At 35.6% G+C, this 23,959-nt stretch overlaps 2 protein-coding genes across 3 annotated transcripts in view; one reads left to right on the top strand and one right to left on the bottom strand.

Annotated features, from left to right (window-relative positions):
• reps2 (RALBP1 associated Eps domain containing 2) overlaps positions 1-6,995 on the bottom strand; it is a 48,477-nt gene extending 41,482 nt beyond the window's left edge. For both annotated transcript variants that reach the window (XM_084098251.1, XM_084098252.1), the window contains exon 1: positions 6,721-6,995. In XM_084098251.1, the coding sequence (XP_083954377.1) occupies positions 6,721-6,900 (180 nt within the window). In that variant the 5' untranslated portion in view covers positions 6,901-6,995. The remainder of the gene's footprint in view (positions 1-6,720) is intronic.
• Positions 6,996-10,955: 3,960 nt separating this feature from the next.
• cltrn (collectrin, amino acid transport regulator) lies at positions 10,956-20,135 on the top strand. Its single transcript, XM_084099443.1, has 6 exons — positions 10,956-11,067; positions 12,758-12,813; positions 12,939-13,033; positions 16,876-16,992; positions 17,410-17,604; positions 19,842-20,135. The coding sequence occupies exons 1-6, from the start codon at positions 11,004-11,006 to the stop codon at positions 19,972-19,974; spliced, it is 660 nt and encodes a 219-aa protein (XP_083955569.1). The 5' UTR covers positions 10,956-11,003; the 3' UTR covers positions 19,975-20,135.
• Positions 20,136-23,959: the final 3,824 nt, after the last annotated feature.

Raw genomic sequence — 23,959 nt, 5'->3', positions numbered from 1 at the left:
TACAACACACCCTTAACGGCATTGGTCCTGGCTTTTGTTCACACAGGGCGCGTTCCGGGACTGATCCCAGCAATGTTACTAGGTCCCCATCCCGGCATCTATCCCGGGATGTGTTTGTGTTCACACAGAAGGCACTCTAGCAATTTTACGGCAATTTCCCGGGATCAACGCAGCCATTCACACCAAACAAACTCACCGTTTCAGGGGGTCTCAGGTCCACTTCCAAACTAACTCTGGTGCGGTTCGACTGAAACACAAACGCAACACAGACCAAAGACCAAAAACAGGATGTGATGTCGCAAGATGCGATCTTAAAAAAGGACAAAATGCTCAAGCACATCTGGTTCTTCTCATCATAGGAGCTACGTTGCCCATTATAGTTCGGTAAAGGCACCGGAGCCACCATCCCCTTGCAGGAGATTTTTGTTTGTCAGCAAAGTAGGAAATCCTGATTGCTTTACACATTTTATAAGCTCTTTGTGAGTTCGTTGGTAAAAATGCCACCATATGTACGCGCCAGACGCACCACACGAAACTGGAGAGGTGTAAATGTATCTGGTTGTTGAAGACACACATGTAAGGATGCAATGAATTTTGGCCGATACCAATAATTTTATATATTTGAAAGCCGATAACTGATATATTGGCCGATAAATCTAAATCCAAATTTTTAGTCTCGCCATTAAAAGCCATGTCCCAAGCACACAATTATGAAGTTCTCATTATAATTTTTTGTAGCCAATATGACAGACTTGCGCTGCACATGTTGCACTTTACTATACTTTCCTTTTTTGAAGTGATTCAAAAATCATATTTCAAGCAATTCAAAACCATCATGGTGAACAGTGCGCATCTGAAGGAAATAATCCATTATTTATCGGCTTCAATATATCGGTCAATATATATATATATAGATATATAATATAATATATCAATTTTCTTTTTGGGCCGACAACCGATATGGTGGCCGTTACATCGTCCATCCCTAATTTTACTCCTCCCAAAATGCTAAAAAAATAAAAGTGTGAGAGCGTCATAGGCTATATGACACTTAATAGCCAGATATGACAGCGATACTGCAACTCGCATTGCCACAGATGAGTAGCTAAGCATCTCTTCAACAAGCCAACGCGCAAACTGATGCAAATGGAGACGCAGACGCACAATAATCTTCATTAAAAGTAGTGAGACTAAATGATCTTACCAGTGCTGATGGAGATTCTCTCTCCTATTGGAATCTTTTATCTTGAAATTAGCTGATGATAAATAAAATGCAGCTTATATCGGTAGTGAACTATGTTAAATTTGCATAGCATGGAATTGAAGAAAGGATTTATTAGTTGCGCAGAGACTCATTTATGTGGACAAGTGTAAATGAAACAAATCAGATAGCCATCCGAAACAGGCCCTTTATGTTCTTTACGCTAAGCAAAACAGTACTAAATGTATCATTTTCTTTTTGGTCCAACCCAAAGAATCAAGTGTGAACACATCCTTAGTCAAGCAGTTAACATGACAACGCTTTTGTCCAAGAGACAGATGGAGACTTAAAGCTAGTGTAAATCTCACAACAGACTTATTCTGCTGTGAGCAAGGCAGTAAATCTACACGACACCTGTGCAGTCAGTGCTTTAACATTTATCCTCAAGGACAGATGTAGAGATGGACCTTACTGATGTGATGTTTTTTTAAAACCAGGGCTATTATAGTTACTTGAAACTAAAGCCCTGTTCGGACAGAACTAGTTTCTTACCTGACGCAGACATTAAAATGGTCAGTCTTCACGGTTACTGCAATTTGGATCTATTTATTAATTTTAGCATTTTATTTTTTCGTCGGATACCATCCATTTTGAAATTAAATGAAAGCCTGCGTAAAATTGGTGAGCAAACCAAACAGTAGCTAAGGTAGGTAAACAATTTTTTTTTTTTTTACGTGGAGAAGCGTCAGAAAAACACAGACATGGCCGATTCGGATGGGGTTAAAATCGCAAAGGAACGATTTTACAAAGACAAATTTCCCCCTGGAAAGTCCAAATAGGGCTTAAAACCTTGAAATAAAATAAAATATGGGGGGGAAAAAAGAGCTAGTTGGCAAGGCAACATTTATCATTTTCATGTTTAACTTGATGTGCTAAAATAACTAAAAAAATATATATAATTATAAGCATTATATAGACAAAAAAATGACAAAAAACACACAACAAAAACTAAACTAGAATAATAATAGAAACTATAAACTGCGTCTCATAAAATAACTATCTCACACATGACTGCTCTCTATGAAAGACTAAGACGAACTTAAAGATGCTGATTTGGTTGGATCTGTTCCTGGGGTCCGACACACAGAAGATCACGTGAGAACCACCAATGATAGTCCGTGTATCGTGTTGCTGATCATTTGCATAAAATCAGCTCAACTGTCATATCAGCACCAGCTATTATTGCTCATGTTGCAGGAAAAAACATGTGGTCTTTCACTACAGATCATGCACAATAACTTCAGCAACACAAAAGAATAACAAAAAAGCAATGATAAATATCTAGTTGTGGTTGAGCTGGGCGTTGTGGATTGCAACAACAAATGAAGGGAAACTGTGTCATGTAATTAAAGCAGTGAAAATGTTTTGATTGTCATTCATGGAAATCAACACATCAACCACTTCCTGTTCCTATTCATTCAGCAGAGAAACACTCATCCATCACAGAGCAGAGATCAGCATGCGCTCACACCAGGATCCGAGCGTCTGAGAGCTGATATGAATCCCGCAGACTCATAAGAGCTTACTGACAGACACACAATGACTCCTCTATTCCCCGTCACACACACGCCTCTCTCTCAGCCGTGTATCGCTTTAATCATCTCACATCATCTCACTTCACTTGACTGACTTTGAGGGTCTGAGGAGACACTGGAGATTATCGAGACACAGAGGGCTAGGGTTATTAAACTAACTAAAACAACTAAAATCACAGAAAAAAAAAAAGTTAATTACTTTATTACTTAATAAACGCACGCGCCTTGTGGCCAATCTTCACTGATTGTACATTCCCTCAGCGAGAGCAGAGTGTGAAGGTTGAATTAGCAGAGCAATAGCAGAGCTTTTGCGATCAACACTACAACGTGAGGCATATCAGAGTTCAAAAGAGGACACATTGTTGGCTCATCTGGGACCAGGACAGCAAGTCTTTGAGGTGCATCGAGAGCCATGTTGGTATCCAGACCATAGGGGTGTAACGATATCCTCATGTCACGATTCGATACATATCACGATACCGAACTCACAATATGATATTATTGCGATACTCCAAGACATATGGTAAAAGATGAACAAAAAATGGTAAATTTTGGTATTACATTGCGGGTGTAAATGAATAGGCTTGGACTTTGTGCTGGAAACCCAATGCACAGGACAATAGTGTCACTAGAATAACAATATTTATGATTCTGAAGCTGAATATTTTTGCACTCTTTCACTGACTAGATATATTTAAAATAATGTATCGGCCACTTTTTACTGGTAACAAGATATTTGGCATTATCAGGACCCACAAATATTCCCCCATTGCATTATACTGAACATTATATATAGCAGTTTAATGTAAACTAAAACTCTGAAAAGTTGATTTTTTTTTAACTACACACAATACATATTGTCATATCCACGATAGATATTGTTGCATTTTTGTATTGCGATATGTTGTGACATGATATATTGTTACACCCCTAATCCAGGGTAATGTCGGACGAACCAAATCCAACAGGAGTAAGTGTCGACGCACGAGGAAGATGTCTGACAGGGATGTCCAGGTACTAAAACTAAAACATAAAACCACATCTGCCCAACTCACTGCAGAATCAAACACACACCTCGACTCTCCTGTTTCTCTCCAATTTCTTCAGGATGAAAGGGTCCAAACTGATTTCATGCTGTGACTGTCTTTATGGGAAAATATGCATTTGACAAAACAGCAGAGCAACAACAAACAGTTCAAGAGAAACATTACATCCAAAAATCACTCTGATGAAGTCTATGTCATAGAATGTCTATGTGTGTGAAACTTCCTACATATCTTTGCGCATGTGTGTGTGTGTTGCTGTTCTCATGTCTGTCGAGGGGTGAAGTCAGTATGGGTCGCCACACCGGGGCAAACGGACAGGAAACAGAGCAGAAGGACGAGCTGGACTTCCTGTCTGTGCAGGAACACCGCGAGATGACACACTGCAACCGTACGCCATGCCAAAGCCTGCTGACACACAGCTCATATTACAGCCTGTTTGTGTTTTTGTTTACACTCAATTATTTGTGTCTGAAACTGTAGGAAATCTGGTCCTGTAACATGAGCCAGAACACACAGATCTTAGAAATCATTCTTCTACATGATAAGAGATCATACAAATGTTTGGGGTCTGTAAGAATGAAAGAAGTCTCTTCTGCTCTCCGAGGCTGCATTTGTTTGATCAAAAATACAGTAATATTGTGAAATATTATTTAAATTTAAAATAACTGTTTTCTGTGTGAATATATATAGTAAAATGTAATTTATTCCTGTGATCAAAGCTGAATTTTCAGCATCATTACTCCAGTCTTCAGTGTCACATGATCCTTCAGAAATCATTCTAATATGATGATTTGCTTCTCAAGAAACATTTATGATTATTATCAATGTTGAAAACAGTTGTGCTGCTTCATTTTTGTGGAAACCATCATGTGATACATTACTTTCAGGATTCTTTGATGAATAGAATTCTGATCAAAAGAACAGAAAATAAAAATAAAAACAAAAACATCTGTATCATATGTATTTACTTCCAAATCAGAGTTTTTATAGTTAACTAAAACTAAAACCATTCAAAAAAAAGTTATTTAAAAGAAAAAGTTAAATATGAACAGAAATAAAAAATATACCTAAAAAATTCAAACTGAAAAAAATGATAAAAACTATACAGACATTTAAAAAAATAAACTAAGATGACAAGAGAACTAAATGAACTTAACAAATTAAAATAAAAACTGAAAAAATAAACATAAAACTAATTCAAAATATTAATAAAAACTATACTCAATGATCATAACTGTTCCAAATATGAATGTGCCAGAAATTGGATCTGAAAATTTAGGTTCACACTGCCATCCAAAAAACAGATCTACATCTCACACACACACACACACACACACACACACAAAACACACATTTGGTAACATTTAGTGTGAACATACAGCAGACCCATTCTGACAGACTACAATAAAATAAGTTTCTAAATATGGACAATGTTGTTAAACCCTTTTACTGATTCTGTAAACCAGAGAAACATGCTAAACTTTTCAAGCATACTGAAGTGGAACTAGCGATTATTGTGGATGGTGAGGCAGTCACCAGTGTTGTCTGTGTGTGAACGAGGCAGCACCCTTCCTGTCATCTCACACACATTTCACACACTTACAAATACACAGCTACTCAGCACCCTCAGTGACAACAGATACATTTGGACAAAGCAGTATTTGAACACACACACACACACACTTAGACTGGCTGAAATGGTAAACACCTTTCACCTGACTCACATGACGTGTCAAGTGACACACAACACGTCGCAATGTTTACTAGTACTCTACAAAAATGCCTAGTAATACACACATCAGCAGAACATCTGATGTTTGCAAAGAACGATGCTCCTCAAAACTGACATATAGAAGAGTTTATAAACTGATTAAACCAGCGAAACGCCTTCAAAACAAGCACATGACCATAAACTCAGCCTTACAATCATGTAACTGCAATTACTCTGAATTACAAGATACATCATAGTATTACTCAAACACTATCAAGTAAGACTCAGATTATAAGCATCTGTAAGAAAATAATATCCCACTAAATGAGTGTATACTAACTAGCATAAACACTACACGTTTTAACGTGGTACCACAGCAACACAGTATATAAATATGGCAATCATTCAATATCATGGTCAAAATATATCACTAGACCATTGTGTTACCATATTATTCCATCAACTGTACAAATAATGCTGTCAAAGAACAAACAAGAAATCAAATGAGTATAATACACCAGTGGCGTAGGTTTGATTTTGAAATTGGTAGGGACGGGGACATCAATATAAATATATTTTAAGTTTTGATCGAAATTATTGCTAAGGATATTTCAGTGTCACTGGATATTGGTAGGGACACGTCCCTAGCGTCCCTACTAAATTCTACGCCCCTGTAATACACTATGTAGTATACTATGAAGATATTGTATTTGATCTAGTATACTTTAATATCAACACTATTGCATCTTATACTCTAGTATATATACTACAGTAACAAACCATCTAGTAATAGTACTAGACAAACAATCTAGTAAACCATCTAGTAATAAACCATCTAGTATACTAGTTTCAAGTGCCAAAAAGCACCATGATAGTACCATATGTTTTTGGACATGGTACCATGGCAATACTATGAAATTAATTTAAGTATCTTGGAGAACTATGTCATGAATGAATATGGTAATCATTCATCCATAGTAAGCCTACATTAGAGTACAATAGTATTACCATCTGATACCAAGAGCTCGGTTCCTGAACTTCACTCTTTCCTGAACACACTGATACTGTAGGCTACTGTACATCCAGACACACACCACCGCAGATATCTGACATCCGAGCGCGCGTTCAGGGGCGTCGCGTCGCTGAGACCCGCGTGAACCCCCTCACCTGGTGCAGCGTCTCGGCCGGCAGCTGCGACGCCCGGAACAGATCCGCCACTTTCCCCGCCGCCGGTTTGCCGAGGCTGTCGGGCTGACAGAGCGCGTACAGCCCGGAGTAACATCTCTGCTCACTGTCGCTCAGGGAAAGGAAGGTCCCTCCGGTGCCCGCGGCAGATCCCGGATCCATGCCCGAGCGCGAGCCGCAGACGAACGGCCTCTCCGTGGCCCTGTGGCGGAGGGAGGCGCGTCGCGTCCGCTCTGCGGTGCTCTAGCACAGGCACATATTAACACACACACACACACTCGCACACACTGTGAACTCAGATGAAGATTAGCTAAATCTCTCTCACTTCCACATCCGACCGCACGGAGGCGCCACACAACCACACAAAGCCCTCACTACACACCAGGTTAAATATTTACTAAATATTTACTGGTAATATCTACAATTTATTGAGTAATTACTTATCTATCTATCTATCTATCTATCTATCTATCTATCTATCTATCTATCTATCTATATATACTTTAAACGTAAATGTTTAAATTGTATTTTAAATAGTAAAATAATTTCAATGCACTTGCTTCAAAACTAAGATTTATTTAAAATGATGTAGATTTAATTTTTACATTTCTTTTGAAGATTTAGATTTATTTAGACTATTAGATGTAATATTTATTTTCACATTATTTAATATTTAATTGATATTTCATTTTCAATTTACATTCAAGATTTGCAAGTTTGAAAAACTTAGGCCTATTTACATTTGCATTTGAAAAGTTACATTTATATTAAATATTCATATTTACATTTTATATTCAATGTTTAAAGACTTAACACTGACATTATTTAACATTTTAATTTTACATCAAATATTTATATGTACATTTGCATTTACTTTAAAATATTTAATATTATGAAAACACATTTTAAAATTTTACATGGATAAAATTGCATGGATTTGGATTGGGCATGGATTTGTTTATCTACTTATCTGCTGTTTATTTATTTCATTTTTATGTATTTCAACTTAAAAGAGAGCTGCAATTTCAAGCTGTAAACTGTATTAATCTATGTATTTGACATGAATCAAATAGTTAAAAAAAAAAAAACATCACAGATATTTTGAATATTTTGGATGAATCTACTTTGTTGGTCTGTATTAATGACAGACTCCATTACATCTTTACTGCCATCTTGTGTCGGGTAAGTGCACTCAGACTATGGGGTGATAAATGATAATGAATGTCATAACTTGCAAATTAGCCACATTTTATTTCTGGTAACTCACAACTGGCTACGTTCACACTGTCAGTTTTTGGGATTTATTTACAGGTGTGAGTCTCGTTTCACACAGCAACTTACAGTAGCGCCTCGATACCAATACTGTCTGAAACCGTACAGAGGACTCAAATACAGAACTGACTAATAACATATTATATTATATATTATTATTAACAAATAATATTATACAGTTAAAAACAGTGTAATATTGTGTATTTCAATTCAAAATAAAATAAATTTATTTTTACAGAAAATATATATATTTTTAAAATTTCATGTAGGGCTGCACAATATATCGAAATATAAATCGCGATATGAATACTCGCGTCGGTTATGCGAAAAATCAAAGAGATAATCACTCACTGCTTTTGACTGAATAACTTTTATAGCTTTAATAAGAATCAGTGTTTATTTAATTCATACAGGGTTTTATTTTTACATTTGATTATTCAATTTCTGTTTTGTACATTATCGTAAAATTGCATATTGCATTCTTTAACGAGTTATCGCATTTTTCTTCAACATCGGACCGTATTCTGCTCCTGTGTGAACGCACATGGCCGTATAGGCCTATTTCTCTCCACCTCGGGTCATCTTGGACTTTGCTCAAGTTAATGCATTTTGAGTACTTCATGTTGCTATAAAAAAAAAAGAGCCTTCCGGAAGATTGATCAGTCCCACTATAAAGGATGAGGCCTAGCTCTTGAGTGTTGACTGAAACTCTCATGTGTTCAGTTCACTCAGTTAGCAAAGCGTGACATTTTATGACATTTACATGTGACAGACACTTATCTAACAGCTTCATTCTTCTACAGAGAGTCTCATATGACTTTATATCCTGTTTGGAATTTGCTGATGTGGAAAAAGTAATTGAAACGACACCAAAATCCTATGAAGCACACAGCAGAATCCCTGCAAAGCCATTAAAAAAAAAATAAAAAAAAAAAAAAAAAATCCAATTAAACCTCTGGCAAATAAGATATATTTCCATGAGTTAGATATTCTGTCTTGTTGTTGTTGTATTACCCTGTTGGCAGTGTTGTTTCTTGTTTTAAGCAGAAATGTAACCACATTTAGTGAGCTTATGCTTAGAAAATTGCCAAGGGCTATAAGAAAAAAAAAAATGATTCAAGATATATTCTCTGAAAACATGTTATTTTGCTTATCAAATACATTTATCTTGTGTTAAGGTTGTTTATTTTTCCATGACAAAATACTGATTAAGCGAATTATTTATTTCAGTGTTCTCACAGCAAGTTACAATATTTGCTTTTATCTAATATTTAAAGAGTATATATATACACCACCCTCAAACTTTTAAATGGTGTTTGAATAGTTTTAGAGTTTCAGAAAGATTTTTTTTTAAGCAAGTCTCTTCTGCTCACCAAGGCTGAACTTATTTGACCAAAATACAGTATAATATTGTGGAGAAAAAAGTATTTCAATTCAAAATAAAATATATTCAAATAGAAAACAGATCAAATGTAATTTATTGTTTAAGCTGAATTTTCAGCATAATTACTCCAGTCTTCAGTGTCACATGATCCTTCAGAAATCATTCTAATATGCAATATACTATTATCGATCGTAAACAGCTGCTTAAAATATGACACTTTTTCAGGATTCTTTGGTGAATAAAAAGTTCAAAAGAATAGCATTTATTTGACAGAAATCCTTTGTAAAATTTAAGCCTGTAATTGTCCTTACTGTTACTTTTGATCAGCCGAATACAAGTATTAATTTCTTTCTTTTTTTTTTAATACTGACCCTAATATATATATATATATATATATGAAGAGTTCAGATGCAAAAGCCTCTAAGTGCCATCTGAAATTTTCTTCTAGAATGATCATTTTTATCAAGTTCAGTAATTTCACTTAAATGACAATAGGTAATTTGCATTGCCATTTAAGTGAAATTACTGAACTTAAATATACAAGCTTGATAAAAATGATCATTCTAGAAGAAAATTTCAGATGGCACTTAGAGGCTTTTGCATCTGAACTCTTCATATATATATATATATATATGACACTTGAGGTGTGACAATAAATGAGTAAACCTGGTCTCTTTATTAGGTGACAAATTAACTGCACTGAACGTTTCCTCATCTTGCAGTGTCAGAAGATCGGTTAACCATCAAACTTCTTGTCTAAAGTGTCTTTTTCTGGTCTTGTAGGAAAAGCTTTCATCTCAACAAGCAAAGGAAAGATGCAGGAGAAGCGGTTTGTTTCAATCATCAGGGGTTCACAGAAATAACAGCCTTCATCTGAGAACTGATTTCCCTCGTATTTGTCAGAAACAACCCATGTCTGACCCACGTTCGAGAGTACGCCGTCACTTTGAAGTGCTGTTACCGACGGCATACTCGGAAACGCATCATAAAAACAAAACAATGCGACTTTAAACAACAGAAGAAAGTCATAGGTAAAAATGACATTCAGATTCATGTTGATATCACACGTGGTACCGCTGTAAACCGCCTGTGTTTACGTACTGAGACGAGAAGACAGGTATAACAGAAGAAAAAAACAGCGAGGGGATGAAAACAACGCAGGTCAGCGCACACACATCTGTTGTTATGATGAGGAGAAATCATACGCATATGCACTCACAGACCTGAGAGCAAACAGTAGAGCTGTTTACACACTCCCATTATAATTTCACAGCAGAAACAATCGAAGCCATCCGAGCAAGCAGCTCTCCTTTTAAATGTGCATTTATGTTCTCGGCTGAGTTTTTACTATATGTGTGAATATATGGTGTTTCTCTCTCTCTCTCTCTCTCTCTCTCTCTCTCTGTGTCTATGTCTCTCTCTCTTTCTGTCTGTGTCTATGTCTCTCTCTCTCTCTCTGTCTCTCTCTCTCTCTCTGGAGGAAGGTCTAGTCATTGCTTAACCATTAAGCGGCTCCGTCCAGCCCTTTGTATCTCATGTTCTGACCGGTTTATAATCTCTGAGCGCTGAATTCTGTGTCATATGTGTTAAAGTTCATCCAGATAGAGAGATGCGAACCGCAGTTCTTCTTCTGATACTCCTGCCGCCCATGGTAGCCCAAGAACTTTGTAAAGGTAAAATTGTGAATTGTTTTCCTGCGATCTTTGTGTCTGCCGAGGGTTGGTCGTCTGTTCTCAGTTCAGATAACAGCCATTTTTAATTTCACAGTCTTTTTTTCACAGTGGAAAGAAAACCTGGAGCGCTCTTTGAGGCGTTTCAGAGGCGGAATAGTAGCGGTAAAGATGAATATAATCGAAAGTGTGTTCAATCAGTTACAATTGAGAATTTATAGATAATAATGTCTTTCTTTTTCAGTTTAATTAATAAACTGAAGGATCTCACACAAAAAAAAAAAAACATGCCAAGAACAGATTCCGGGTCATGTTTCAGATCAAACTCAGTACACATAAATAAGAAAAATACAGAAAATATATATATATATTTATATATTTTAAATTTCATGTAGGGCTGCACAATATATCGAAATATCATAAATGTGCATATTGTGATATGAATACTCGCGTCGGTTATGAAGTCAGTAAAATCACTCGCTGCTTTTGACTGAATAACTTTTATAGCTTTATTAATAAGAATCAGTGTTTATTTAATTCATACAGGGTTTTATTTTTACATTTGATTATTCAATTTCTGTTTTGTACATTATTGTAACATTGCATATTGCATTCTTTAACGAGTTATCAAACTTTTCTTCAATATCGTGCAGCCCTAATTACAAGCAAAATTTCCCCCACTTCTCATTTTAAAAATCTCATTATAATACTTTTTGGGAAAACATCTTACTGTAAAATAACAATTATATATGATTTAAATTGCAAGTATTTTGTACTGACTTTTTAAATGTAATGTATTTAAATTTTATATAATAAAACACTTAAAAATACTTATTTACAAAAAATATCTGTATGCATTATAATGAGAATTTTACAGGAAATATGCTTAAATGTCATTTAATCAATGTTATTTTATTATAGTTTTTATACATTTTTTGATTAGAATTTATTTTTTTATATTTTCTGTTTTCACTTTGCTTTTAGTTTTGTTGTTTAACTTTATTTTAATAGGTTTTTAAAATGTCTATATAATATTAATTAATAACATTTATTTATTAGTTATTTAAGTTACATTGAGATGTTACCTTGTTTATTTATTTTTATATATATTTTTTGTGGGTTTTTTTACATAACATTTATTATATTTCAACAAAAATGTTGTTTATGGTTTCAGATCACGTTAATAATAATAAAAAATCATAATGCTCTTAAAATAGGCTTCACTGTCTTTATACAAATCTTTTTTTTACTATTATTTTGTGATGTTTTTGAGATATTCGCCTGGAAAAAGGGAACTCGATTCAGGATACATTTTAGGGAAAGAAGAAAGTGAAACTGTTCAGAGGTAGTGTGAAATTGCAGTGAAATGAAACTTCAAGAGAGTTTAAATAAGGATAAAAAAATCATCGCTGAAGCGTCTAAACATCCTAAACTTGATTATGCCACTTTGTTGTCCAAAAATATAGACTCAGTTTCATATTTGGCATCTAAGCTTATCTCATCCTCTTCAGTATCATGAGAAACCACTGAGAAATAAAGTGACGAATGAATTCCCAAACGAGGATCTTTTAGGAGGACACACACCGCAGAAACCTTATCAGCCCAGAAAGAACAGGAAGTACACGGATCTACACAACAACAACAACACAGGATACTTTGTGAATAAACTCTCTATCTCTCTCTCTCTCTGTAGACAGCAATGGATTTAAAGTCAGACTCAGCATTAAGACGGCCCTCGGAGATAAAGCAGTAGGGTTTGCTTTTGTTTCACCTCTTTTCATTTAGTTTCATAATTTTATTCAGGTATATTGATCTCCTGTGCAGAATGTTAAATAATTAAACATTTTTTCATTCCCTTTCTCTCTCTTTCTCAGTATGAGTGGAATAAGAGTGAGATGTTTCTCTTCAAATCTACTCTGGCGTTTGCGATGAGACAAGCTAATCAATCTAATCAGGATACAAACTACGAGTGAGTAGACCGCCACTCTCCCACACACGACATGATGACACACTTAACCAAAGATAATCAACACCAAAACTGGTCAATCCGTGGATGTGTGTGTAATGACCACTCTGATTGTGATTGAAAACATGAGCGGAATGGTTTGACCACAGGCGTTTAGTAGAGTCATATCTCTTTGTTAGTCATGCATGCATGTGTGGGATTGGGTCAGATTTTGTCATCACTGTCAGGAACAAATGTCCCGACAAGGCTATAAACCAGTCAACGGTTGCAACAGTGTGAAACATTGAGGTGCTAAAATGCAACATGGGTTGTTTAGACACAGACAGCCAATCATAAGCTTCCTCGATGCTTGCTTCATTAAATATGCATGTGCTTTGCACAGCTGCAGACACTTCAAATGCTGTGTGCACTTTTAGTACCTGAGGGAAACTGGTAGTATGTTTCAGAGGACTTGTGACAACTAAAGTGAATTATTTGGCAACATTTCTAGATGGAAAAGCAGTTATTAAAACTGGCCTGATTGTTGCATGCTGTACTTGTCCTATCAATGTTATTAATCTCATAAATATTCAAAAGAGAACATTCTTTCAGATAAAGCAATATTATATTACCTTATATTGCTTTGCATTGCATTGCTTTACTTTCGTTGCGCTCCATTTCTTTGCATTGTTTTATGTTGTAACTTTGCTTTGCATTACATTTACATTGCATTGTGTTACACAATGACAGAGGGGTTAACAATTTCAGATTAACCAAGATTATATAATGCTATATTGCTTTGCATTGTTTTGTGTAAAATGTAAAAATTGTGTAACGTGTATTTTTGTGTAAAAATGACAGAGGTGTTTTCCATTTAAAGCATGAAATCTTAATATCCGGCAGTTTTGGAGCTTGTCTGCCGTTATATTCTACTCACAGCTTATCAGCCATTGGCATCACTGGCAGAGTTTTCCTCTGGCTAACATCATTTCTTAGCACAAGGCAGTAATTTGTATCTATTGAGGAACATAGATCATGTACTGTTCCAGTCTAACGCGGTGTGTCCCCCAAGGCTCCAATCACGGCCCTCTCCTCTTTCCAATTTATATGCCTCCCCTTCGGCAAATAATTTGACGGCACGGTCTCAGATTCCTTTGCTACGCTGCTGACACGCAAATCTATATCAGCTTCCAGGCCAGACCAGCATTTCAACAGCCTTCCTTATCTTCTTGCCTTTGTTGTAGCATTTTTTTTTTCAGTTACTTTTCTTTTTCTCACTGAGAGTTAGGAATTTGTACAAACTCCTAACCCGAAGTAGCAAACTGTGCTGTGTTTCTCATCCCACTCTGTTTGCCCTAGGATAATAAGTCAATAATTTGTGCTCAGACCTATGATTTTCGCTTAGCGGGTTTAAATGCTCTTTTCACAAGATGTAAAATAAGTCTTTGATGTCCCCAGAGTGTGTATGTGAAGTTTTAGCTCAAAATACCCCACAGATATTTTTATACAGCATGTTAAAGTTGTCACTTTTTGAGGGTGAGCAAAAACACACCGTTTTGTGTCTGTTCCTTTAAATGCAAATGAGCTGCTGCTCCCAGCACAGGGGGCGGAGCTTCAACAGCTCGTGTCCTTTTACCTCACACAGACATGCACTGAAAGTTTCAAAAACTTTCAGCCTTTTATGTTCAAACCGGAGTCAGAAAGATGGAGAGACTCAAGCAGAAGTGACAACATGTAGACAACATTTCTGAATGGTTAGTTGATGAATTTATGAAGCTTATGTGTAGTTATCTTCTAGTCATTAATTGGCATATTCTGTCTTGATAATCTATAAATCGTGTTCAGGGGGCGGGGTTTATGTAAATTCTAGGGTTGGTGATGTCACTAACCCGGGAGGAATGTCGTGTAGTCTCTACCAGCCGTTTGTTGTAGTCCTTAAAAAGTGATTTCTTTAAAAGCAAATATCTCCCTTTGATTTAAACTTTGAGCGTCGTAACTTTGCAGATGTTGTTTATGCTCAAACAGCAACATTACACACTAACTAAAGATAGAAAAGTGAAATGACATTTCAAATGACATTCGTTAAGATTATATTAAGATGAGATAAATGATGTGCTTTAAAATGAAATCTGACAAAATATCACATATCAGGTAACGTTGCTGTCCGCTGAATCTACATGCTTTTTCTCCGAATGAGGTATGATGTGCAATGAGTATAGATATAATTTTGTGTAATGACGGATTATTACCAAAGCCCTATGATCTAGCAATAATTTTACACATTTAATAATACCAGTGATCATCTACAGGTGAACAGAAAAATTCATGATGTCATTTTAGGACTGTCCTGTTTTAGTGGATTCAATGTTTTTCCCCTTAATTATATTCATGCAATTGAGCCGCTCTCAGTTGTAGGGAAAGCAAGACTGATTAATTTTACGGGTGTAATTACGGGCCGAGATGCTAATGGGTCAGGGGAAATCGATTGCGGTTAACCTTTCCCAGCCAGAGATTGGCCCCTAACGATTGTGAAATCTCACAGCTGAAGTTTTGCAGAGATGCTTGAGGCTTGTTTGTGAGAGAACTGCAATATTGATTGATGCCGGGACGCTGGATAGGGAGTGTGGGGTTCTTTTGCAGCATCAAGTTACATTGATGAGACGCCTGCGTCTGCTTGATTCTCACTGGCTGCATCCAGTATACAACCGGGAAATTAAGTTTACTGACATTATGTGATTTACTGATTTATTGGTAATTATTTTATTAATAACTATAAGCATCCTTAAAACAAGATACTTTTTTTTTAAATTTACTTGAGAAGCAAAACTGCATCAAATAATAAGACTTCAGACTTCAGAGAATATATACACTAACGTTCACAATTTTGGGGTAAGAGCAGCATTTCTGTTAACAAAAATAAAGTAATATATTTACTGTTTTCTATTTAAATATATTTTAAAATGTAATTTATTCTGAATTTTCAGCATCATTACTCCAGTCTTCAGTGTCACATGATCCTTCAGCAATCATTCTAATATGATGATTTGATGCTAAAAAAACATTTCTGATTATCATCATATCATGTCAAAATTGGCAAATAAATATTTTTAAAAGTATTTATTGACATTTCCTTTTCAAGTAGGAAATTTGGGATATGTTAAAGGGCTCATCCTTTAAATAAAAAAATTAATTAAAAAAAAAAAAAAAAAAGTATATATATATATATATATATATATATATATATATATATATACAATAGGATTTAGCATCACAGTCACACAGGTGATATTAGTAGAAGGAAAATTAGATCAATTAAGAGCATTTGATCAAATCAAAGTCATCAATTTGTGCTGTAAATTTTAAATGTTTGTGACTGCTAAAAGTTAACTTTGTCAACTTTTAGACGTATACTAGATGAGTACACTAATTAGATTTAAAACATGATTTAAAACATGAAAAAACAATTAGTTAACAAACACAAACAATTACGAAACAAAAGATTTAAAATATATTTAAAATATATTCTAGACAAATTAGATTTAAAACATGAAAAAACAATTAGTTTTAACAACATAGTTAATAAACACAAAATTTATTCAAAAAAAGAAAAAAGCCTTATTATCTCACACAATTTTGCTTCTCATATCAATGACAAAAATGTTGTTGTTTTTCGCTGTGTACGTGTATATGTGTTTGTGTGAGGCTGTTTTATCATTTCCAGTGCATTTTCTATGCCCTCTATTACCAAAAAAATTTTTTTGCCTGTACTGCAACCAAAATCCCCACATAACAAACACCAGCCACACCATTAGCCTCACAAAAATAATGATTACATCTATTTTTCTCATTTAAATAATCTTTTCCAGTACTGCAAACATACTGGTGTGCAATGATACACAAAGAGTGTCGTTCGTGTTCGTGGTGACGTCGCCAGATGATCCAACCCAACTGATCCCCAGAGAACAAGTGGAGCAAGCAGTGAGGTGAGTCAATGCTGTGCTGCAGGTTATAGGTCTAGACTTTATGTGCAGATAGCTCACTAACTGGTAGACTGCACATGGGCATCAACGTGACATGCTATTGCAAAAATGACGGCTGTTTTTTTTTTTTGTGTGTGAACTAAACAGCTCGTGACATACTTTATTACCAGACAAAATTGTAATTTAAGACTTTTCTCAAGCTTTTTGGCATAAAGCGTTCTTTAAAATTGAGTCATGAACCCTAGGGTTTTAATTAGAACCTCATTGAACCTTTTTTTCCTACGCGTGTATAGCGGCTAATGAATGGGAAGTCTCGCACATTCACTTCCGTCTTGCAAAATAAGGTGGATAGGTCATCTAGATCTGTGATGATTATCCTTTAGCTTGCCAGATTCCCTAACACATTATTTATAATTCCAGGTTGAGCAAGCATCGCATAAACAATGCGTTCCTGTTATCGGACATGACCCTGGAGTTCGTGGGAATCCCGCCGACGCTGGCGACCCCGATCGTATACGACACTCCGCCATGGCTCATCGTGTTTGGTGTGGTCATAGGTGCTGTGGCTGTGGGGATCATGGCTTTACTGACATCTTCAGTTAGCAAGAGACGACGGTCAGTAATGTTCTTTTGGCAGACCATTTCATTTAAATTATTAACCTCCATCTCAGGTGATCTGATCACAGGACAGACTGAGGTTCAACCACACATTTAATCTTCTGTGCCCACAAGTGATCAGATTTTGTCTATATAGCCCCTTTCACACAGAGATTCTGGAAAATACACGTATAAAGTGACCCGGGATTTGACCCGGGTTCGTTTGATTTTGGTTCATTCACACTGCCAGTGATTTTCCGGAATCAGAGAGTGCGTTCACACACAACCCGTAAAATCCCGTAAAGACACGTGACATCGATGTGACTTGTAATGTCTCAGCAGAGTCTTAAGTTTGCTTATGAGCCACGCTTGTGCATTTTTTTCTCTGATTCGAACATAAATTTGCGCATTACGTACCGTTTCACAGCTGCCGAACGATCCTGGCTTCAGCGTCATCACTACGACACGGCATTATTATGGCTTTTGTTCACACAGCGCGCGTTCCGGGACTGAACACGGCAATGTTACTAGGTCCCCAACACGGCATCGATCCCGGCATCAATCCCGGGTCGAGTTTGCGTTCACACAGAAGGCGTTCTGGCAATTTTCCGGCAATTTTCCGGGATCATCACGCTGTGTGAAAGGGGCTTATGTGTGATCACATTACAGCAGAGCAAACTAAAATAAATGTTAAAGGGGTCATGACATGGTTTTCGTTTTTGTTTTATTATGTTCCCTTAGGTGCAATTATAGTATTACCATAGTTTTTTGGACAAACAATTTTTAGTGATTTATGACCTTTTCCCACCCTGTTTCTCATCCTCTGATTCAAACAGTCTGTTTTGGGGGTGTTTCCCCTTTAAGAGTTCAGTGTTAATGCCCACTGTTTTGATTGGCTAACATCATTGGCAAAAGTAGTTTTAAGATGAAACACATTACTTACAGTTTGCGGCGTCGTTGTTGGGCCCAGAATTTGGTTTCTCATGTCATGACCCCTTTAAACTCTCCTTTCTCATATGTACTGTATAGACCTTATATAGATCCGCCCCTTTTCAGCGCTGCTCGTTGTGTTCAGTCTTCCGGTTTGTATTTTCACAGCATGAAGGTAAGATCTTACGGAGTTATGAATGAAGCGCTCACTTTAAAATCTTCCCGGTCGACTGACATTTGTTATGACATCTGTTTCAAACATTACAAAGCTCATGATAAATTTCGTTAACTCTACAATAAGTAAATCCACTTCACTAGCAAATTACTCTTCGACAGCAATGCCATAGAAATATACAGAGCTACCGCAAAAATAAGTTTAAAGACAAAATTCGAAAGAATTGTATCTGCCGCATAAGGTCTATATAGTTTTTTCCCCCCAGTTCATTCCAATGAATCATTTAAGTTGTCATTTTATACCAAAATATTTGGTTGCAGTTGTTCATTTCTGTTTCAACTCTAACATTAAAAAATGTGGGGTTGGTAAAATGTTTTAATGTGTCATGTTTAGGGGTGTGAAAATGTAAAGTCGATGATCCCTGTGTAAAACTGTTGGATGTTTTCAAGGCCCTGTTTACCTTACACCTGGTATTAAGATGTGTTTTGGTCGATCGGATCACAAGTAGACGAGGGAGACACTTTCCCGTTTACACCTGGTGTTTTAATCCGTCTCTTTTGTCCACTTTCAACCACTTCTGTCCTGATTTATTCGAGGGGAGGGTCTATGGCGAGTAAATGTATGTTTTTTTTCAGATCTTTCGATCTGATGGACGAAATAAGCTCACGCAATTTACATATGAACACGACCAGAGACGACGGAAAAACATTCAGAGAGCATCAGCTTTAGTCTCTTCTCTCACGCCGGACGCTGTGAGTGTGTGTTAGAAATCAGGAATGGTGTGAGAACATTGTGCTTGGTACGTTTTCGTCTTCAAATCAAACTTGGGTCTTCAGCCAAAATAGTTTAAATCCCGTCTGGCTAGTGTGCCTCCCTCTGTTTGAACACATTTGACCACACGAGCGTTTACACTACGAAAGCAATCCTGTCGAATGTGTTTTCGTCTACCTCTGGAAGTGGTTGAAAGTGGACAAGCTCAAAACGTTTTAGACCCCGTTTACACCTGTATTTAGCGTCGTCCACTAGTGATCCGATCGACCGAATCACATCTTAATACCAGGAGTAAACATGGCCTTAGATACCAACATACCTTGATGCTACCTTCCCTGTATTCTGATCTGACCTGTTAATGATGCTTTACCCATCACAGAGCCAAAGACAAAGCTGCTGGTTTTGCAGAAGAGGATGGCGAAATAGTCAAAGAGAACGGAACCACACTTTCAAGCCTTGGTGGCGTCTATAATCAAGCGTTCTCGAACGACGACCGCTTCACCCAGCTGTAGACACAGAGAAAAAGTAAAGCCATTCAGTATCACATAACCTCTAAAATGCCTCAGATATCCCAAAGAATGATATTCATTTATTCACCTTTTTTCTACGACCCATGATGCTTTGCACAAATTCTGGGAGTATATTCCGTTAAACTGTAAACAATCAGCGAAAGATTCGCTCTATGAATGTAATATCTTAGATAAAATGAGAGGACGTTATTCTACACACCCTACAACCATTGAACAATAAAAGGACATTTAAAAGTGTAAAAGCATTAACAAATGACTACAACAGATCATGAATAAATATCACTGTAGCAATACATGTCTGTATTATCTAACATACATTGCCTTCATCAAAAATGTTCATTAAGTGGAACACTGAGTGATAATTCAAATGCGACAGACAATAAATATTATATTGACCTGCTCTAGAAACATTCAAGTAAACATTGTTAATAATAATATAAGATTAGAAGGGGAAAAGGGGAGACAATTACATTTGAAAGCATCCATGTGAAAACAAACCTGGAAAGAGACGTGAGGATTTGAGGAGAAGAAATTCTTAGTGCATTTCAGTGAATTATTGATGAGATATATCGTAAATTAAATCGGGAGAGCAGATCATAAATGCACGATATATGTTATCCTTTTTCATCCTGTTACAGCGGAATATAAAGGAAAAAAGAAAATAATCAGGAGGGAAAAAATCCAGCGACTGTAAAAGAGTTCTTGACAGATATTCTTGTTATACCGTGTGTCACAATGAAGTCTGAAGACTTGAAGTCTGAAAATAGAACATGAGGGAAATTTTACAGCTCATTCAGTCAAACTGACGGATAAGGATTATTTGTAGCGCAGCCTTATGATTTAAAATGATCTTTTTGAGTGGAACTTCCCCAAACCGGAAGTGCCTCCCATAATCTAAAACACAGTGGGTTTGTTAGGAAAAAGGTGGATACTCAGGACTATCCTGGCCTGCACAGAAATACAATTATTTGAGTATTTTAATATTGCGTTACTGCCCAGCTAACAGAGCGTTTTGCTAATGTTCCCATTAAGATATGAAAACATTATTTCTGATGAACGTTCAAAACGTCTAGTTTTTTTTAATGTTTTAAAAATGTTTTTTCTTGGTTGTGTGAATGTTAAACAGTCCAGTTTATAATTGAGCAAACATTATGTGAATGTTACTTTTGAATGTTCTCTGAACGTTTTGAAATGAGTTTAACAAAACGTTTCAGACAAAAGCGTTCCATGAACAATGTATAAATGATGTTTTCGTGGTAATGTTTTGCAAACGTCATTAAAGACCAGATAACTTTGAAAGAACATTCTATTAACGTTACTGAGCGAATGTTTGTTCTTAAAGGGATACTCCACTTTAAAATGAAAATTCTGTCATAATATACTCACCCTCATGTTGTTTCAAACCTGTAGAATTTCTTTCTTCTGCTGAACAGAAAGGAAGATATTTAGAAGAATGTCAGTAACCAGACAGTTTCTGGTCTCATTGACTTCCATAGTAGGAAAAAAATATACTATGGAAGTCAATGAGACCAGAAACTATCTTCCTTTCTGTTCAGCAGAAGAAAGAAATTCATAAAGGATTGAAACAACATGAGGGTGAGTATATGATGACAGAATTTTCATTTTAAAGTGGAGTATCCCTTTAACTTTGAGAAAACCTTGCCGGAACGTTCTGGAACTTTGAATCTCTGGCAGGATTCTGAGCGTTCCGAGCTCTGAGTTCAAAGTTCCAGAACGTTCCCTGTTAGCTGGGTGTTAGTTTCAAGGCTGACAGATCAATATACTAGTGTACTACTAAAAGCTGACAAACATTTTTTAAATATTTTTTTTTGTTGCAATATGTCTTGCCCTCAACGTCCAGTTCAAATAGAAAATAATTGAACCCAGAAAAAACAAAACAAAAAAAAACTATGCTCATCAAAGCATTTCATGAGGTTTTTAATTTAGCTGACAATGCTACAGGGTAATCCATAGCAAATGCTGACGTCTGAATTATGCTCTCATCTGCCTGTTTATTCAGCAACATTGTTTAATGAATTATTAGAGAGAATCAATAATTTATGAAAATATGATACGCTTCCACACAGTAACAGATTAGGCAATTTTCTAGTGTCAAAAACAAGCGTTTTTTTTACCCTTATGATATGTGGGTTTGTGCATCCATCACACTTGAACTACTTTAATTGATTTGATCCTCCACTGAGTGAGAAAGAACATTGAAGAAAATATTAAGAGAAGATCTCCCCGAGGAATATTAGATGTTGAACTTCTGAGAACGTTTCTATCTTGAGATTTACGGCGCGCTCTTCCACTAATTGGATCCTCTATCTTCAGGAGCCGCACGCAGGGCTACAGTCACAGGGAGATATTGGACCGATATCACAAGAAAGCTCATTATTGTATTGATGCCCTGTAAGAATACATAGACCAATACAATAGATCATCACTAGAGTCCTACTGCCGAGTTTAATAAGTTCTTCAGGTAGTGGTTAATGAACTCGGTTTCTAACTAAAAGGGTGAAGGTCCAAACCCTGAATTTGTAATAGCTAAACTTGTTTAATGTTGTCATTTCTACATTAGGATACACACTGAAGCATACAAAATATTTGTTTTGACAGCAATTAAAATGTAAATACTTGCATATATAACTTTAGAAAAACAATGAAATATTTAGTGGGGTTCATGCAATATTGAATATATGGAATTCAAAGACTATTTTTTATTGTATTTATAATAAATCAAAGTATTTTTGATGCTAGTACATTTACTTAACATCTCATTTTGTATTAAAACGGCTTTATTTTATGTTTTATGATTTTTTTTTTTGTGGTTAGACTGGTCACAATAATTTGCTTTTCTCATAACAATCAGTGTGTTTCGCTTTTATTTTATACTCAAAGAGCTTTAATGATGAACAACTTCCACCATATAAAGAGTGCAAATGACTTTAATTCAATTACACATCCCATCTGGATTTCATTTACGAATAAATTTACCATGAAAAAGATCTTTCTCTGACTAAGTCTCTCCATCATGTATGAGAATCCCACTATGCTTCTCCATCCATTTTGAAGTTTTCCATCATGTCTTACATTTTTGTTTTTATGCATTTGGCAGATGCTTTTATCCAAAGTGATTTACACAGATCAGCTGGGAATCGAATCTCGGCGTTGCTATCGCTTGCTCTAGTGTTGCATTTGTACGTCTCTAAAATACATGTAATCTGGATTACATAATCAGATTCCAAAATGTAATTAGATGTTTTAAAAATACTCATAATCAGACTAAAGTTACATTTTTATTGATTACATGATTACTTAATATTCACAAAATGGTAGTAAATTATTCATAATTAATTGATTCTTTCCATTTTAAAACAGCCTATTGCAGAAAATTGAGAGGCATAAACAAACAAAATATTTCATCTTTTTTGTTTTATTTAGAAAAAATAGTTTTAATAGTTAAATACACATTTTTTATTTATTTTAATTGCATTTTTATGTTTTTAATAATTACTTTAATTATTATTAATAAATAATTATTTTCTTACTTAATTATTACCTTTTTATCAACTTTTATTTACCTCACCAAAACCCTGATGTAATGTAGTTTAATGCACTTCCTGTTGTTGATAACAAAGTTTCAACATAACTTTTTCTTATTATTTTTTGTATTTTATATCAAAATGGTACAAGATTATCCTATTTAAATCTATGTGATAAGCACGCTAGGTCAAAATTAATCTAAAAGCAATCAAAAAGTAGTCTGATTATGTTCCCTAAAATGTGTAATGTAATAGATTATGTTACTAACCACAGTTTTCATCATGTAGTTTGTATTCATTAAGGGACTACACTTTGTAAGTAATCTACCCAGCATTGTTAATATATAAATTGAATGCGTCAATGCTTTGATGTTGTACTTTTCCAGAGTTAAGAAAAATGCACAGGTAATGTTCAGAATCTA

Source organism: Abramis brama, assembly GCF_963993115.1.
Source record: "Abramis brama genome assembly, chromosome: 22".
Lineage (NCBI taxonomy): Eukaryota > Metazoa > Chordata > Actinopteri > Cypriniformes > Leuciscidae > Abramis > Abramis brama.
The sequence above is the reverse complement of the archived record's forward strand: the minus strand, read 5'-3'. Positions and strand labels throughout refer to the sequence as shown.

What these genes read in the sequence shown, in the direction of transcription:
- cltrn (XM_084099443.1), top strand. Translation starts at nt 11,004, where the DNA reads ATGCGAACCGCAGTTCTTCTTCTGATACTCCTGCCGCCCATGGTAGCC. An exon ending in CAAGTGGAGCAAGCAGTGAG is followed by an intron (nt 16,993 to 17,409) that starts GTGAGTCAATGC and finishes TTATAATTCCAG; the next exon opens with GTTGAGCAAGCATCGCATAA. An exon ending in TCAGTTAGCAAGAGACGACG is followed by an intron (nt 17,605 to 19,841) that starts GTCAGTAATGTT and finishes TACCCATCACAG; the next exon opens with AGCCAAAGACAAAGCTGCTG.